Here is an 18,461-nt window from a genome sequence, read left to right as displayed (position 1 = left end):
CAATCAGTCTCCTTCCAATGAAAAAAAACGCAAGCACACACACAAACACACACACACACACTCATGCATTCTTACCGAAAAGATCTAAACTTGCTATAAAAGGTTCAGATGTAACATATACCACTTTAGATTTTAGTAGAGGATTCTTGCCTACATGCTATTAATAACTTAACTATAACCTCTATTGCAAACTATGGACATATATTACAAAGCAAGAAACTTGCATCAGTCTTAATATCAATAAACTGTCTTCAGCCAATAATAGTATTAGCAAAGTTCTAACAGCCACATTAAAAATAAATGAAGGTGTACACAGTATAAAAGGCGCTCGCCTTTAGTCCTAGCATTCTTAAGGCAGAGGCAAGAGGATCTCTGTTACTTCAAAACCAGTATGATCTACATTGTAAGTTCCAGGACAGAAGGACTATGCAGATAATCTCTGTTCTCAAAAAAATACAAAACAAAAAAGCTTTCTGCATTTCTATCCCATGAGAAATGAGGGGAGAAAGATGATGCACTTAAAATATAGCTCATTTCACAGTGATACCTCATGTACAGTATCCCAATAAGCGTGACAGCCAAACTTGAACCGAGTCTTCCCATTATGCAGCACCGACTTAATCGAGAAAGCAAATCAGCAGGCAGAGTAGGGAGAAAATACAAAAGCTGAACTAAACGTTGCTGAGACTCTGCAGGAAGAACTACCACAGCGCCTTCTTGAGGATCTAGTGGGGTAGGAAAATGTGAAAGTCAACTTTAAATGATACACAAACCACAGATTAAATTATTAAAGTAGCTTGATGACTTCCAATGAATTAAATGTTGACAAATAATATTTAATCCCAATTTTAACAATTACATACAATAGTTTTTCAGCAGGCATGGTTTACTAAACTATTTAAGAAAAATATTGGGCCAGGCAGTGGTGGTGCCTGGCCCAATCCCTTTAATCCCAGCACTTGGGAGGCAGAGGCAGGTGGATTTCTGAGTTCGAGGCCAGCCTGGTCTACAGAGTGAATTCCAGGACAGCCAGGGCTACACAGGGAAACCCTGTCTCAAAAAACAAAAACAAAAAAAAAAAAAAAGAAAGAAAAATATTGGGTATAATCATTTATTTAGTCTTATTATACTATTAGCTTTATAACATCCAAAGGTCTTCACAAAATTTTTTTGAAAATAAAAAATCTGAGGATGAAAAAAGATTACAAACACAATAGTAAACACAAACATTTTCACTAAAAATTACATGAACCTAATATAATATAACTTCTTTTCTCCATGTGTGTATACATCTACACACATGTACACAGCAATGCTCAATATTTAGCAACTCATAAAACATGGAAATGTCCATGAGTGGTACATTAATACAATGGAATACTACTAAGCTGTAGTAGAATAAGGTACTAATATTTGCAGTAACATTTATAAACCCTGATACTATTATGCTAAGTGAAAGAAGCCAGGCACAAAGACCTTCGATTATAATTCTAGTTTTAAGTGTCAAAAGGGTCTGGAAGGGCAGCTCAGAGGTGAAGAGCACGTGCTCACTCTTCCAGAGACCACACCAGGCAGTTCCAGGGGGAGCCGATGCTTCTGGCCTCCAAGAGCACCTCCCAACAGACACATAATTAACAGTCATTTCTAAAATTCTTTTACAAAGTCCAGAATAGGCAAATCTATAGACAAAAAAATGCAACTGCTGCCAGGAACTTAGGTAAAGAAAGATTAAGAGATTGGATAACTAATGAAAACAGGTTTCTTTTTGGGAGTGATGAAAATGTTCTAGAATTATGCAGTAGTAATGATGGTACCACTTTAGAGATATATTTAGAAATTGCTGAATTATAGATTATAAAATCATAAAACTTACAATATGTGATATACATCTTAATAAAGTTATATATACTTTATAAATATATGTGCCACTACACTTTTATTAATATTTCTCAAAACACTAAATAGTAAGTCAGCTCTAGAGATGAATAGAATATTAGTATGAGAGTCCTCTGAGGCACTCATGATTAAATAACACAAGAACTATCTTGACATCAAAGCATCAGAAAGATTTTCAAAGTACTTTATTAGTTAAATTTATGAAGTTTTAAAGATAAGCAAAATAAGCAAAAGGTCAGCGTGGGCATAGAAGGACATGTACTCAAGGCAGAGAGACAGGGAGATCTCAAGTTTGAGGGGCTACAACTACATTGTGAGACTCTGCCCCAAACAGACATCCAAGCAACAACAAAACAAGCAGGGAGAATATACAAGGTAAAACTATTCTAATACACTTAAAAGAAATTTACTGCTTAGTATTTTGAGTAACTTAACCTCTAATCTTAAAAACTCCAACTTCCCTTTAACATCCCTTTTCTTGCTGGACTAGATCAAGGCTGCCCCCACCACTCCACACTTACTCACCATAAATTTGTAGAGCGGCAGCTTGTAAGTTTTTCAGTAAGTCCTTATTTGCTTGTGATGCCGCAGTATGAATAATATCAATCAGCTGTGTGGACAGCTCAGGGTTTCGGGAGCCAAGGTAAGAGAGCTGCAATGGCAAGCCGGCCAGCCAACGAGAGAGCACTTTGCTTCGGTATCTTAAGAAGGCCAAGGAAAAACAAGATAAAATGTTAATATATAAACATGAGAAGATTAACTTAAACGAAACCAATCTTTTTTTTTTTTATTTAAATGTAACCATTTAAAAATAGTGATATACAAATAACACATCTATTTACTTAAACATTTGACAGCAGGTAAGATGCTGGTGTCCCTTCTGTAGCAGTTCTGCTCATTAAATTAAGAAACTACTTAAGTTTTAAATGAAAAGGGACACCAGTTAGATCTATGCGAGCTGTCTAGCTACTCATATATGTGTATGTTCATGTGTGTTTGCTACTATTCAATATATGAAACAGATGCATTTAGTATGTTGCTTCCCCACAAAATTACTTCAGCTTGCATTATCTTAGTCTATTTAGATATGGGTATAGGTTCTTGGCAGAATGAAGAGTTCTTGATAAAATTTCATAACATTTCTTGAATATGACAAATAGATTTCTCCAAAGACTTAATCATCCTGAAATACACAGACTACAAAATAACTCAGCAAAAAAATGAAGGATAAATATAAAATCTTTACCTCAATCTGTAAGATCTCAATTCTTCTTTCTGATAGATCTTACTGAAAAATTTGATTAACAAAGTCCTAACTGGAAGAAGCAGGCCCCTCTGTTGATACAGTGTGTAAACTGCCTTAATGAGATTCTCTGTAGCATCTGAGGACAGAAAGAAAACAACCCTGCATATGAACAGACACTCTTCCACATACACAGAACTTCTACTTTGTTCCTGGAGCAAAGCTGTCTTAGTCAGAAACTGATGAATATCACATTTAGCAACCAGACATTACATTATCACTTTTCTCACGAACAAACCTATAAAGTTACAAAAAATAAGATAAAATAAGAAGAAAACCAAACAGGAAAACTCTTATTTGAACAGGGGGTGGGGCGGGGGGGAGTAACTCACTTCAAAACTAACTGAATTTCAAGCTCGATAGTAGAGGTATAAGCATATCCAAGCAGGCAGACATCTTTAACAGTTTGCTTCAGAATGGGCCCACTCCAAGAGAGGAGTCAAGACAACTTCACAATGCCTAGACTAGCTGCCTTGTAACAGCTTAAATGTAATCAGCACAACTACATAGAGGGATGGCAATCACCGTTTATGCCAGACCCAGATCTTCTCTCCTGCACCACCTACCTCTGTTTGGTTGCATCTGGATTAGCCTCCAAGAGACTCCAAGCAGCCTGTTCAGCTGCTTACTGTTTAATCTAGTGCCACCTTTAAGGGTCTCTGTCACAAACTTCCTTATTGTTTCTATCCAACTGGAATCATTCTGTAAGGTTGAAGCATTTGCCATCGAGACCATGATATCAGACAGCGTTAAGTTCAGTAAAAGATGATCTACATTATTGGAGAGAACTGTGCAATGCTTGATGCTAAAAACAAAAACACACACACAGAGATCTATAAACAACACCTGCTTTTGAGCACTTAAAACAGCCTTATCAATAGATAAAAGGGTTTTTTTTTTTTCTTATAGTATTTATAATTTCCAAGCTGACAGAGTACTAGGCAACTTTAGGCCATAGTTCTGTATATAGATCTGTAAAAAAAAAGGACCCAAATTACAGCATCTATGACACTGGTCATTGCTGTGTTACTGTTCCATGGAGGACAAATGGCATACCTAACATGTCATTAGAATCTTAAGATTTTTCACAAGACTTGTTAAGATGGAAAAATCCTAACTCACTTCAAGACTTTTTTAAAAAGCAAGTATTTGTATTTGGTGGGACATTAAACTAACGTTTACATTTGCTTTATTTCAAGCTAACCATGTTTTAAAAGAACCACAAATTTCTCATCATTATTTGTACGTGTATAAAATAAAGACAGTAGCATTATGCCTTTAATCCCAATACTTGGGATATTTGAGTTCAAGAGCAGCATAGTCTATATAGTATTCTGGGCCAGTCAGGGCTACATAGTATGTATGACCCTGTCTCAAAAATAAATACTAAATATTGTAAAAAACAAAAAAAAAAAACAAACAAACAAAAAAAAAAAAACGCTGAGCTAACCCCAAGGGCATGAGAGAGGGAAAGCTGGCCCTGGCCCTTGACAACTGCAGTATGCAGTAAGCTAGACAGGGCACTGCTGGAGAGCTCATCCTCATGGTGTGGGTACAAGAAAGCAGGCAGGCCGGGCAAGGTGGCACACGCCTTTGATCCCAGCACTTGGGAGGCAGAGGCAAGCGGATTTCTGAGTTCGTGGCCAGCCTGGTCTACAGAGTGAGTTCCAGGACAGCTAGACTACACAGAGAAACCCTGTCTCAAAAAAAAAAAAAACAAAAACAAAAAAAAGAAAAAGAAAAGAAAGCAGGCAGGCAGGCTAACCAACTCAGCTACCACCCAGGACTAGATTCAGGGCTTTGAGTTGGCCCACCTTAACATCTACCTCATTTATGAAGTGCTGCCAGTGTGCAGATCCAAAGCTACAGGATCTCCCTGACACAGGGCAACAACAGGATATCTGAAAGGAGTCCTGGTGAGGTTCCAGTATTGATGGTGTAGAAGTCAGAGGCCTCAAACAAAACAACGACTCAATGCAATGAACATTTGCAAGTAAAGCTCTGTGGACAAAGGGCATATTGTGGTACACACTGTAACACGTTACAGTTTCCACTACAAGAAGTTGTTGGTTTTTTGTTTTTTTTTTTATTCTGGGAGAGAGGAAGTTGCATGTGGGGAGCAGAGGTACGAAGAGATGAGATGAGTGGGATTGGGATGCATGTGAAACTCAAGAGTCAATAAAAAGTTTTAAAAATGTAAAAGACACTGATCTAGGTAAGCAATAGTCTAATTTTATAATCTATATATTAAAATCATTTCATTTGTTTTCAACAAATAAAACACACTCCTTTCAAACGGGTACATGAAGGCCCAAGGACATCAGGTATCTTTCCTCCATAGTGCTTCAACTTGTTTGGTTTTGTTTTTTAAATTTGTTTATGTTGTGTATGTGTGTGGGCACACAGGTGCCACACTCATGGACTTCAGAGGACAACTTGTAAAGGTCTAATTTCTCCTTCTACCATTTGTATCCCAGGAAACTAATTCAAGTAGTCAGGCAAGTGCCTTTACCCATAGAGCAAGCCACCTTTCTTTTTGAGACAAGCTCTTTCACTGAACCTAAAAACCCATGAAATCAGCTCCTAAAATTATTAGATAATAGTTTTCACCTGCAACTTTACTTACTGTGAGGCATTTGTATCTAAATTTTTATGAAAAGAATAAAAAAGAAAGAAGGGACCCTGGTGTATTTGCTTAAAATTTAAAGCATTAGGAAAGCAAAGAATGTGCTTTAAAATACTTTTTCTCTACAATAACCTGTTTATAATAAGCCAAGTATTTACTGAATCCATGAAAAATTCAATTAATAACTTATTAATTCTGAGCAGTCCTTGAACTCTGCTCAAAGCCTCAGTGCTCTCCACCTGTCTCATCCTTTGATACATTTAAGAATGTTTTGACAGATCTTAAATTCCCTTTCAAGTGTTTGCTCATCTGAGGCAATTACAATTTTACTATTCCAGCTTGTACTAGCTTGTCAAGTTTTATTACACAACCTATGCTCACATCTGCTCTCATCTGAAGTAAAGACTTAAGATATTTTCTAGTCTTAATTATTATTTTTTTTTTCAAGACAGGGTTTCTCTGTACAGCCCTGGCTGTCGTGGAACTCACTCTGTAGACCAGGCTGGCCTCGAACTCAGAAATCCGCCTGCCTCCCGACTCCATCTCCTAGTACCCTTTCTGATTTCCTCCAATTCTCTCTATTCTTTCATTATCAGTTTCCTGGTATACATATGAGAACAAAAAGATGATAAGCTACCTGTCTCAGCAATTTTTATTCAATTCCTATTTATGTAATCTGACAAAATCTATACAGACTTACAAAAACAAAATAAAATGCTAGCCCTAAGGCCTAGTGATTTGTTCAAGATTAGCCTGACTACCTGCCTGCCTTTCTCCCTCCCTCCCTCCTTCCCTTTCTTTCTTTCCATAAAAATTTAGACACAGATGCTTCACAGTAAGTAAAGTTGCAGGTTAAAGCTATTATCTAATAATTTTAGGAAATAAAGCATTTTAAGTCCACAGTGGAAAATAATTGCAATACCTTTTATTTGTATCTTTCTTCCGTTGCTTGGTTATATCTTTTAAGGCATATGGAAAATGACTCATAAAATGATGTTTGAAATCAGTAAGATAATTTTTTCGAAGCCATGACTCCTATTGAAATAAAGCTGAGATTAGAAAACACTCAAGACAAAATGTAAAGTAACTAACAAGCAGAAATTTAATTATGTCAATATCTAATTATGAATGCCCCATCTTAAGACTACTTCTGCTGATGCCACACTACATAAATAAATTTTAAGATCAGAGTACACTGTTAGACCATCCTATTTTATTCACGTATCACTGTGGCACTTGGTTTTTCCTGTACTACATTTATCAGCTGTTTAAGACAAAGAAGAGTAAATGAGATTTGAGAAAAATTCTGAATTGCTCTTTCATTAACTTACATTTTTAAATACCTTATCTTCAGAATACTTCCTGACAGCCTGAACTCTCTGCTCCTCCCCACCTGTTTTCATGTATGCTTTTAACATTCTACTTCACTGTCATCTTTACTCCTAGAATTGACGTTCTATATTACCGTCAATGCCACCAGAAAGCATGCACCATGAATAAGAAGCACCTTATCAACAATGCTTACACCTTTGTCTCCCAAGTTCAGAACAGCACTGTTAATAGTCTAGATTTCTGCAACAGTCCATACACATCCCATCTAACGCAGCAGTCATCTATCACACTGAGCTACCAAGTACGTAAAACTATAGCTAGTGTTTGTTCCATAGCTCCAAGGGCAAAAAAGTGGCCAGGAAATCTGAGGAATTATGTGTGCTGTGTAGTGTGTACATGCTTATGTAGGGCCCAGCCCATAGGTCAATCTCAAGTGTTGCTCTTCAAGAGGTATTCATCTTGATTTTTATAAAGTAGGGTCTCTCGCTGGCCTGGAGCTTAAATAACAGGCTAGGGTAGCAAAGAAACCCCAGGAATCCACCTGTCTTTACTGTCCCAGATTCTAAGTGCATGTGTCACAATGCCCAACATTTACATCTCATCAAACTCAAGATCACTGTGCCTAGGCAGTAATAAGCACTTTAACCCACAAATCTCTTTGCTCCTGTCTAGCCCTAGAATTTTAAAACCAGTTTTCATTACATAACCAAGGGTAGTCTGGAACTTGGAAATCATCTTGCTTTCATCTCTTGAATGTTGGGTGAGATGGCCAGTTTTTAAATCATGTAAGAAGAAACCACAATTTAAAAAATGCCTCCATAAGGTCAGGCTACAGGCAATCTTGTAGGACATTTCCTTAGTGATTGATGCAGGAGGGCCCATGCTGTTATGGATGGTGCTACCCCTAAGCAGGTGATCCAGAGTTCAATAAGAAAGCAGGCTGAGCAGCCCAGAAGCAGCACCCCTCCATGGCATGGTCTTTAAGTCAGGTCTTGTCTCCAGGTCCCTGCCGTGTTTGAGTTCCTGTCCTGAATTCCTCCAATGAACAATGAGTTGGGATTTTAAGCAAAATAAACTCTTTCCTCCCCGAGTCACTTTTAGTGATGGAGTTTCATCACAACAATAGACACCTAAGACTGAGACTACAGATATATCCCACCCTGTCTGGCTTGAATTTTAAATTATAATGAACTTAATCAGATCCTCTTTGAGTACATTGATGAAAAAAGCATGGTTTTAACTTCTAATTTTCATGAAGTAACAGTAATGAAACAGAAAAAATAAAAGTAAAGCAAACATTAAAATATAAATCTAAGCTACAAAACATTTATAGTGATCATAACATTGTTCCTGACACTATAAATATTGCACCCTAAAAGAAAAAAATGTTAAATTATATTCTCATTTGCATTCTTAAAACTAGGTATACATTAAAGACATATACATGAGAAGTGGGTAATTCCAACATTACACTATGATGTAAAGTAAAGATTTCTTTTTGAACCGAAGACCAAAGCTTCAAATTATTTTAAAACAATTGAACACAAATTTCTTTTTCTTTTTCTTTTCTTTCTTTTTTTTTTTTTTTTTTTTTTTGATTTTTTTGAGACAGGGTTTCTCTGTGTAGCCCTGGCTGTCCTGGAACTCACTTTATAGACCAGGTGTTGTAAACTCGAGTAAATCAAATGCATGAAAGGGCTCCAGCAGTTCTAAGCAATCAGCACATCTAAGACTACATTTGATCCAGATGTCAATTCATCAAAAAAAAAAAAAAAAAAACCTAGTTAAAAAATACAAAAATTAAAATTTGGCCTATGTCTGTGATTTATGCTCAGAGGTCAAGGAATGTCATTTCCTTCTTCCTAAACATTAAACCATTCTACGGGTCGCCCAACACTCGATTATTCTATTACTGAAGGTAAGTAAGATGAGCAGTAGGGATGGTAAAGTACATTAAAATGTCCTTTAATATCATTATGCAGATAAAATTTTATACTTCTTTATAAGATAAGAGCTCTTTCTTACAAGTTACTACAGTTTAGCAAAATGTTTTTAAATATTTGGAGGTTAGGAACAGTTCAGCAGTACAGCTAAGGCTTTAGGTTCCATCTTTAATACCACAAATATATGTGTGACTATGCATATGTATATATACATTATTTCAGTATAAACTAACCAGCCCTTCACATAAGATTTTTGCTTTAATTACTTGTATGTGTGTGTAGGTGTCTGTGTGTGAATCTATATACAGGAGTGCAAGTGCCCATGAGGCCTAAGGCACTGACTTTCCTAGAGCTAGAGTCACAGGCATCCAGGGTGGAGCTGTGGCACATTCAACACAGGCAAAGGGAAGCAAACCAATGGCCTCAGCACTCTACTCAAAGGGCAAGAGATGGCTCAGTGGTTGAAAATCTGAATTTAGTTCCTGACATCCATGTAAGAGCGCAAAACCACCCACAGCATTAGTTACAGGGAATCCAAACCCTCTCCTAGCTTCAGCATTTATCAAGTACATGGTGCACCCACATCTATACAGGCAAACACTTATACATATAAAATAATAATTAAAAAAAATTAAAGAGAAAAAAGCAGTAAACATTGTAACCACTGAAGTCATCTCTCTGGCCCTATTTATATCAGTTATAAACATTATCTCAATTTAGTATTCTAGTCTTCACAAGTCTATAGTCTTGAAAACCTTAAGTATCCCACGTAAATGAATGCTACTAGACAGCCCTGTAATGATAAAAGTTACAAAGCACACTATTTTAAATATCCACTAAATTTCAAGTGGAAACTAGTACAATTAGATAATTTGCAAATTCTGTATTTCTTAACACAAATACCACAAAAACATTAAGTGATTTTCTTCACTAGTATTTTCTTACTAGTCCCACGGCCATAGTAAGTATCATAATTTCTATTTTTCTTCATCTTTCAGATGAAAATACAGACTGGTGAGTTTCATCCTTATAAATCCATTTTAAGTAGAAAATATATTAAACTGAAATGCATTTTAATAGACCAATTAACCAAATACCAGATTTTCTCCTAGGCTACCTTAAATGTACTCATATACTTATTACTAGCCTATGATGTCTGATATAATAATGTCTTATAATGAAGTAGGAATACCTCATAGAATGTATCCAATGGCATACTAAAAGTAAAAGACAGATCATTGTACAAGTAAAGTTTTAACACCACTCTTAATCAGAAAATTTCCAAGGCACATCATTTTTAATGAAGAATTGGGGTAGAGCCACTAAAATTACAAATATAGATTTTTCTAAGCTATATACATTACTGTCAACACACACAAACTGCCATGAGAACCAAGCTTTGCCTTCCTGCAGCCAGGCAGTGGTGGCACAGGCCTTTAATCCCAGAACTTGGGAGGCAGAGGCAGGTGGATTTCTGAGTTCGAGGCCAGCCTGGTCTACAGAGTGAGTTCCAGGGCAGCCAGGGCTACAGAGAAACCCTGTCTCGAAAAACCAAAAAAAAAAAAAAAAAAAAAAAAAAAAATCCTGCAGATAGTGATGTAGTAGCAATAACAGAACCCTTAAAACATGTCTTAATACAAATTACAAATCCATAACGCTTTTCAAAATCTTTACTTTTTATTTTACACAGCATAGTGACTCATCCTAATCTATTGCTCAAAATAAAGACTAAATTAAAAACAAAAGACATACATGCTTCTCAGTGTCACATGTATACAGGCAACTTTAAAAGACTCCTATGAGTCTAGCCAAAACTCCGTGCAAGAGATTTTCTGTACAGCAGATGTCTCTCGCTTTAAAGCAGTGCTCCTGTGGCTGTCCTTCTGGTTCCTTAGCAAACGATGTCACAGCTTTGTTCTACCTCACCTGAACTACAAACATGGCATATTTCACTACCATCACTATGACTTCAGTAGTCTTCAACTGCTACATACGATATCACGACATAATAAAAGGAACCCCTTAATAAGCAACCTTTCAATCCCATGAGAAATCTTCAGAATGTTCCTAATCAATTTGCCACAAACTACACTGGTTTGGTTTGTTTGGTTAGTGATAGAGAGAGTATAGTATCACTCTGTAATCCCAGCTGACCTGGACTTTATGTACACCACGCTGACCTTGAACACAAAGATCTGCCTGTCTCTGCCTCCCAAGTGCTAAGATTACAGGCATATGCCACAACATCCGGCCTATAAGCAACACATTTTAATATTACTATGAATCACTTCTAATAAAACTAAATACAAATAAGCAAAGTATCATTTCACTGAAAAAATTAATTATATCCAGCTAATAACCTCACAAAACAATGTTACGCATTTCACTGAAAAATATTTTAAAATCCATTTAATAACCTCCCACAAACTATTTTAATTGGTACTTTTATGCAAAAACAAGTTTACCATTAAACTATGGGCGGTCTTTAGAGAGCACATGTCCAACCAATAGTAAAAGCTGATTTCTAATCTCGATTATGATAAAAGGCATTAATTACTAAGTAAAATAAAAGAGAATCCACTAGTTCTCACCAACGTATGGGTTTCATCCTGCTGCTTCGAGAGTTTCCACAACAGTGAAATGACATTCAGGACTTGCTGCATAACCTGCAGAGGCTCTCGCTCAACCCCACTCCCAACAGAAGCTGCTAGTTGTGGAGGTAAAGCTTCAATCCAGCATTCAATTAGCAATGGAATTATTATCTCAATGAATCCTTTCAGGTTTTCAGGGGATGACAGGTCTTCATCCACAGTGCCTAGTGTTCCCAAGCACCTACCAGGGAAGGAAAGGTAAGAATTTAAAAAGTTAATAGTTACAAAAAATGTGTTGTACCCTGCTTAACTTAAATATAAAATACTGTAAAATGAAACACCATGAACTATCAATTACATATATCAAAACTGATAAGAAAAACAAAACACTAAAATGGCAAAACAAACAAATTTAAGTTTTACTTCTAATTAGGCTTTTGCTACAAATGAAAACACTTTCAAATGACTCTTGCCATTGGGAGTCATCTAATCAACTCACCATTAATAACTACATGAAAATTATGAAAGACAAGTATTATGTGTTTCCACCATTAGCCATTAATTGTCAGTAGTTAGAAATTCAATATAGGAAAACTGAGTGTGGACGTAACTGAAATCCTTACCGTAGCCTGAACTGTGAACTGACATTTGGCTGTGAACCCCCATTTTCATAAACCTGGATCTGTTGCTGGTCGTTGGCATGATCCTTCCAGTTGATAAAAATGGAGTTGCTAGTGGCATGGGGAGTTTCTTTTTGTTCCTGAAGTCCTTCACTTTCTCTCAACCTACTGGATCCATCTGCCAAGGCCTGAAGGAATTTACTGAGTCTTGCTAAGACTTTCAGCCTCCATTGCTGAGAAGTGACTCTCCGATTAGGATTTACAGAAAGTATCCAAGACTGGGATCTGTCTCTATTGACCAGTCCTTTGGACAGCTGCTGATGAGAAATGAGTTCTACAAAGTTCTTAAGCAATATACTGCTACGGCCAGCAATGAGAGCTGGGTAATGTTCCAGCAGAGTGTCCAGGACTTTTAAAGAGTCCTCCTGAACTCCTTCAGTAATGTGAGTCATGGCACTAGAGAGATGGGCACTTACCAAAGGAAAAAATGGAGAAATTTGTTCAGTTCGTATTTTGGGGGCCAGGAATTGAAGAAGTTGAACTGCTGCTAACCGTACATTAGCATCTCTATCTGTAAACACAGCAGTCACTTCACTTAATATGTTTGAGAGGTGTGCATCAATTATAAATGGGTATTGAGACAAAAGGTCTTTAAGTCCAAGAAGAGCACTTTGTTTAACACCACCACTATAGTGATGCATCTGGGACAGCAAATCCTATAACACAAATACAGATTTTAGGTATGGACATTAATATGTATCACATTCAAGCAAACATTCTAACTAAAACCATGATCAGCTGAAGTCCTTGTTCAACGTATAAGTATTCTCCAAATGTTGGCTAACTTTTCTAAGATCTGAAACACTTTCATATTTAAAATATTTTATCCTAATAAAAATATAATAGTTCTCTCTTCAGTTATTTTTTTTACATTAAACTACATACAGGTTTCAGAACACTATGATTTAAAGAGGCATTAATCAACAGTTATTGCAGACCTACTAACTAATGCAAACATTGTAAGTGAATTTATCCTTTCCAGGCCTAACAAGATCTTTCTGCACACTTCCACACAATGTGTTTCATTCAGAGGATGCTATCTGGTAATTTTATTCTCCCAAGATATATCTCATAATACATATACAGATATTCCGAAAATCTTATAAAATACAAAATACAACACCCTTCTTGTCCCAAGCTCTTTACTACAGACCAGTAATAAGTTATGTGCTACAATTACTTAAAAAACAACTACCCACATCTTATCTTAATCAGCTATAAGAACAGAAAAACTACCAAGAGCTTGAAAAGAATAAATAAAATGCAAGAACTACTTCCAGATGACATACACTATGCCCTCACCCCCAAAAGTTTTCTATGGCGCAATCAATATGGATTAGTTTTGTATAACTTTCTGAAGTAGGAAAGACAATATCAAGATTAGAGACTGGCAATATATGAAACCCAAACACTGTCTAACAATACACCATATGGCCCTAAGGCAAATCATTTACTTTAAGAGATTAAACAGCTTTTCACAAGAAATAACATTCTATATAATGTGAAAGAAAAAAATTCACATTATCAAAAAAAAAGATTCACAGTTTACCTTTATGTTAAGCTTTCTATTGTTAGTCGGAAGTGTTCTATCCTCTTTAAGTTGTTCAGGCAAATGTATAGCCTTTGTCTTAAAGTTTGTAGCTGTAGCATTTTCTAACTTGGGCTTCTTTTTACCAACTTTTAGTTTTACTTTCTGAAAATCATCTTGACGTTTCCTTTTTTTGGTCATTCTTGAATGCTGTCAGAAAGAATGGAAACAATGATTAAAGCAAGGATAAGCGGTAAAAAAACAAAAATATTGTTTTCCAATATTTCTATTACCCTAACACCTCAACCATCACCATGAATCATGCCATCAATAACAATGCCGAAGAATCAGAATGGACAACAGGCAAAAAACCATTAAAGCATGCAAGAATTAGTTTGGTTAAGAAGTGCTGAAAACAAGTCATCAACAACAACAACAACAAAAAAAAAAAAAAAAAAAAAAAAAAAAGGAAAGAATCTTATTAAAAATAAGCAAAGTAGGGCTGGTGAGATGGCTCAGCGGGTAAGAGCACTGACTGCTCTTCCAAAGGTCCTGAGTTCAAATCCCAGCAACCACATGGTGACTCACAACCATCTGTAATGAGATCTGACGCACTCTTCTGGTGTGTCTGAAGACAGCTACAGTGTATTTACATATAATAAATAAATAAATCTTTTAAAAAAAATAAGCAAAGTATTATTTCACTGAAAAAATTAATTATATCCAGCTAATAACCTCACAAAACAATGTTACGCATTTCACTGAAAAATATTTTAAAATCCATTTAATAACCTCCCACAAACTATTTTAATTGATACTTTTATGCAAAAACAAGTTTACCATTAAACTATGGGTGGTCTTTAGAGAGCACATGTCCAACCAATAGTAAAAGCTGACTTCTAATCTCAATTATGATAAAAGGCATTAATTACTAAGTAAAATAAAAGAGAATCCACTAGTTCTCACCAACGTATGGGTTTCATCCTGCTGCTTGTTTTTTAACAAGATTCTTTCTTTGCAAGGTTTTCTGAACCATAAAATTGTCGATGTGCTGCTGGGCAGTGGCGCACGCCTTTAGTTCCAACACTTGGGAGGCAGAGGCAGGCAGATTTCTGAGTTCGAGGCAAGCCTGGTCTACAGAGTGAGTTCCAGGACAGCCAGAGCTACACAGAGAAACCCTGTCTTACCAAAAAAAAAAAAAAAAAAAAAAAGAAATTGTCAGTGTGCTACACAGAAACCTGAAATTTTCCTTTGGTTTTTTTTTTTTTTTTTTTTTTGGTTTGGTTTGGTTTTTTACCACAGGTATATTTCTGTTAGAAGTGCACAGTACTCAGGATTTAACAAAGTGTGAAAATTTTGCTATTTTTAATGAAAGAGATAATTAGGAAGTTTCATGAATCAAAGCTAGATGCTACAAACCAATCAAACAACAAATCAAATCAAAACAGAACAGGTAGGACCCAAGTAGGCAGTAAGGAGGAATGAGTATCTTATGAGCAAGAAAGCCAGGTAAAGGTCAGGAGTAGGAACATGCCTGCTAAAGACAGAAATAAAGGCACAAACATTCTCAACATTATAGTCGTAAATAAAAAAACAGTATCCACCCTCTGCACCCCTCCCCCACCCCAAAGGTAAGCAACAAGATAACAGGAAATGTGATTTACGAGGAATGAGAAAAGGACTAGTCAGGCCACTAAGTAAACAACTCAGGCACAACCAGATCACCTTGTACTTTTCTTCATTCTCCATTACATTCTTTCACCTTCCATTCCAATTTTCTTGCTCACCAACCCTTTAATCTGCATGCTTCCTGCCCATTCCAAAGTCACTGGCTTTAAACAGTCCTTATTTCTACCCGATTACTACTCAAGCTTTCCCACTGGTAAATGCTTTGTCTCTACACTGTCTCCTCTCTGAGCCCCTGGCCATGGCCATCAGACAGCTTTCTACACAGAGATGTGACAAGGACAGGGAGCTTTCCTTGCTTATTCTTTATAAATGGGGCACTCCCTAACCATGCCAAGGCACCATGCCTCGGCAGGCACTCAAGTGGCTCCCACAACCCTCTCCAGCTTTTCTTAAAGCTTTCACATTCTTCAAAAATAATAAATTCTGTCTTCCACTGCACACCCAGTTGAGCACTTTTGGTCTAACAGAATTACCTCAGGTCATAAAGTCACAATGCTACACATGGGAGATTTAAAAGTAAATAAATAAAAGTATACAGTGCTGATAGAATGAATGGATGAATGAATGAATTCCACTAAGACAGCATATCCAAATTCAATGTTATTACCTTGGTACCCCTTAAGTAGAAGTTGCCTATTACACAAGAGGTTAAGAGCTGGCTTTAAAGGGAGCACAGTGCATGTGCCTGTGTCAATACTAGACCGGCAGAAAGACTGAATGAATGCAGGCACTTTGAGGAACCTGGTCAATACAGCAAAATACCATCTCCATTTAAAAAAACAAAACAAAACAAAACAAAAAAAACCTACTTCTAGAATCGGTGTGATTCTTATCCAAACATATTTTCTACTGTGGTTATGTATCTATAAGGCAAGGTACAGTTACCAGATTAAATAAGCAATTGCCCTGTCCATGCTTACCATACCCAGAGCTGTAAGCTGACAGCTGTTTCAAGCACAACATGCATGTGTCAGCCTCAGAACCAATACCTACCAAACATTCAAGCCTCACACACCCAGAAAGCCCCAGGACTCATCTGGTCCCTTTTAATACAGAGCTGGTTTTTACCTATTAAGCAAGCATACTCTGTAAGTTTTTCTTACAATTTTATCATAGTGTTCGGTTCACAATAAAGAAAAATTGACCCTGTGACATCTTGCATTATCCTCTAGGCACTCTCTCACGTTGACGATGGGTCTGTCTCTAGCAATCTACATCAGACCTCGTTCTAAATAAGTTGTGCCATATCACTTCAAGTACACTCTCGTGAATCTGCTAGGAAAATTATGAGGGCTAATAACTTTTAAATCTTGACAAATATTTACAGAAACATACTGACAATTTTTTTCCCACTAGGAACTTGGTTAAAGTTCCATTAGATGCTGTTATTATTTCCATTTAAAGATTTTCGTAACACTGGAAGTCAAATAGCTCTACTAGACTAGACCACTTTTACAGCAGTAGATAGTACAAGGAAGCTAACTCCAGCCTCGGGGCCTGAGATCTCACTGGACTTGATCACCTTTTTGGTGAGCTTGAAAACTCTCATACACATACATACATACATACACACACACACACACACACACACACCTGCTGCAGTTCAGTCTTAACGCTAACCTGAGCGGAAGAAAGACTGCAACTTAAGCAGACTCCCAAGTAGTTTGCCCTGCGGCCAGCCCATTACCTCTCCTCCTTATTTCCAACTATTCCCGCTCTCCAAAAGAAAGGAAGAAATCAAAGAGAGAAAGCATGCATTGCAGCAGTTGGCCTACGGTGATTCTCTCCAACCCTTCGCGTCTCCAAAGTTCCCCAAATTCAAGGGGGCAGAAAGAGAGGGTCCTCCGTCAAGGGGAGGGGGAGGAGGACAGCGATCAGATCTGCCCGCCCGTTTTCGAGCTCGCACACCAAAAATGGAAACTCCGTTAGTCTTTTTTATTTTTCTTTTCCAAAGGAAAACCATGGTTCCTATACCTCAGTGGACGTCGAGTGGGGTCTCTGGCCCGACCCCCACACGCCGGCCTAACACCCGCCAAGCCTCCGAATCGGACCGCGGCCGCTTGAGGCGTTTCGGAAGCCCCTCGGCCGGCTCTCACGCTCGGGGTGGGGGGACAGCTAGGACCCCGGCCGCCCTACCCGCCGCCGCAGTCCGTCCCTCCGCCTGGGCCTCGCGTGTTCGCGCCCCAGAAGAGCCGTGCAGGACAGACAGACGCCGCTCACCTGAGAGCCCGGACAGACCCGGGACGCGGAGACGCGGCGGAGAGCGAGCGACCGTCAAGCCCCGCAGGAGCACGCCGTGAACCGCCGGCCGCAGGCTTTCCGCTCGCTCCCAGAGCGTGTTTTCAAATCGCCTCGTCCTCACGCGGACGCGTCTCCTTCCGCCGCCCGGAAGTGGGCCCCCCCCTCCCTCGCCGCGCTCACGTGACCGCAGGTCGCAATCGCGCGCAGCCGGAGGGCGGGTCCAGATTGGCACGCCACGCCCCCTCTAAGAGGGGCTGCGCCGGAAGCTGGAGGAGAGAGAGGAGGGTCTAGGGTCCAGCAAGCCGAGTCAGGTCTTCCAGCATCCTTGGCTTGGAGGATGTTGGCTGGTTACAGCTTGAAAGGAGGTCTTCTCCCCAAGGACTTCAGTTCTTCAAACCTGGAGCCAGAGAAAAGTATAAACTGAGCTTAATTGAGGAAGGAAAAAGTTTCGGACAGCAAAGATGGCATTTCTGGGAAGGGTAACCTGGACTAAAGGCAAATAGACAAATGCTAAGAGGTTACAAACTATACCTCGTGGCAGAGTCCCGGAAACCTAGGACAGGGTTTTCCCCAATTCAACATTTTCAGCATATAATTAACTTCTACTACTCAAAGTAAGTGGATTTTGAAAA

The 18,461-nt window shown here is 38.1% G+C and overlaps 1 protein-coding gene across 4 annotated transcripts in view; it reads right to left on the bottom strand.

Annotated features, from left to right (window-relative positions):
- The window catches only part of Tex10 (testis expressed 10), a 39,300-nt gene extending 21,324 nt beyond the window's left edge, over positions 1–17,976 (bottom strand). The window contains exons 1-9 of one of the 4 annotated variants that reach the window (XM_021159427.3): positions 17,809–17,976; positions 13,921–14,109; positions 12,315–13,027; positions 11,692–11,932; positions 6,748–6,860; positions 3,766–4,004; positions 3,143–3,278; positions 2,422–2,597; positions 548–725 (exon numbers count right to left, since the gene is read on the bottom strand). In XM_021159427.3, the coding sequence (XP_021015086.1) occupies positions 548–725; positions 2,422–2,597; positions 3,143–3,278; positions 3,766–4,004; positions 6,748–6,860; positions 11,692–11,932; positions 12,315–13,027; positions 13,921–14,100 (1,976 nt within the window). In that variant the 5' untranslated portion in view covers positions 14,101–14,109; positions 17,809–17,976. Of the gene's footprint in view, positions 1–547; positions 726–2,421; positions 2,598–3,142; positions 3,279–3,765; positions 4,005–6,747; positions 6,861–11,691; positions 11,933–12,314; positions 13,033–13,920; positions 14,110–14,865; positions 14,995–17,562; positions 17,758–17,808 lie in introns of those variants that run through there. The other 3 variants (XM_085839303.1, XM_085839304.1, XM_029476084.2) reach the window with 3 other exon arrangements.
- Positions 17,977–18,461: the final 485 nt, after the last annotated feature.

This window comes from Mus caroli, unplaced genomic scaffold (genome assembly GCF_978045245.1).
Source record: "Mus caroli unplaced genomic scaffold, Mus_caroli_1 scaffold_6, whole genome shotgun sequence".
NCBI lineage: Eukaryota > Metazoa > Chordata > Mammalia > Rodentia > Muridae > Mus > Mus caroli.
The sequence above is the reverse complement of the archived record's forward strand: the minus strand, read 5'-3'. Positions and strand labels throughout refer to the sequence as shown.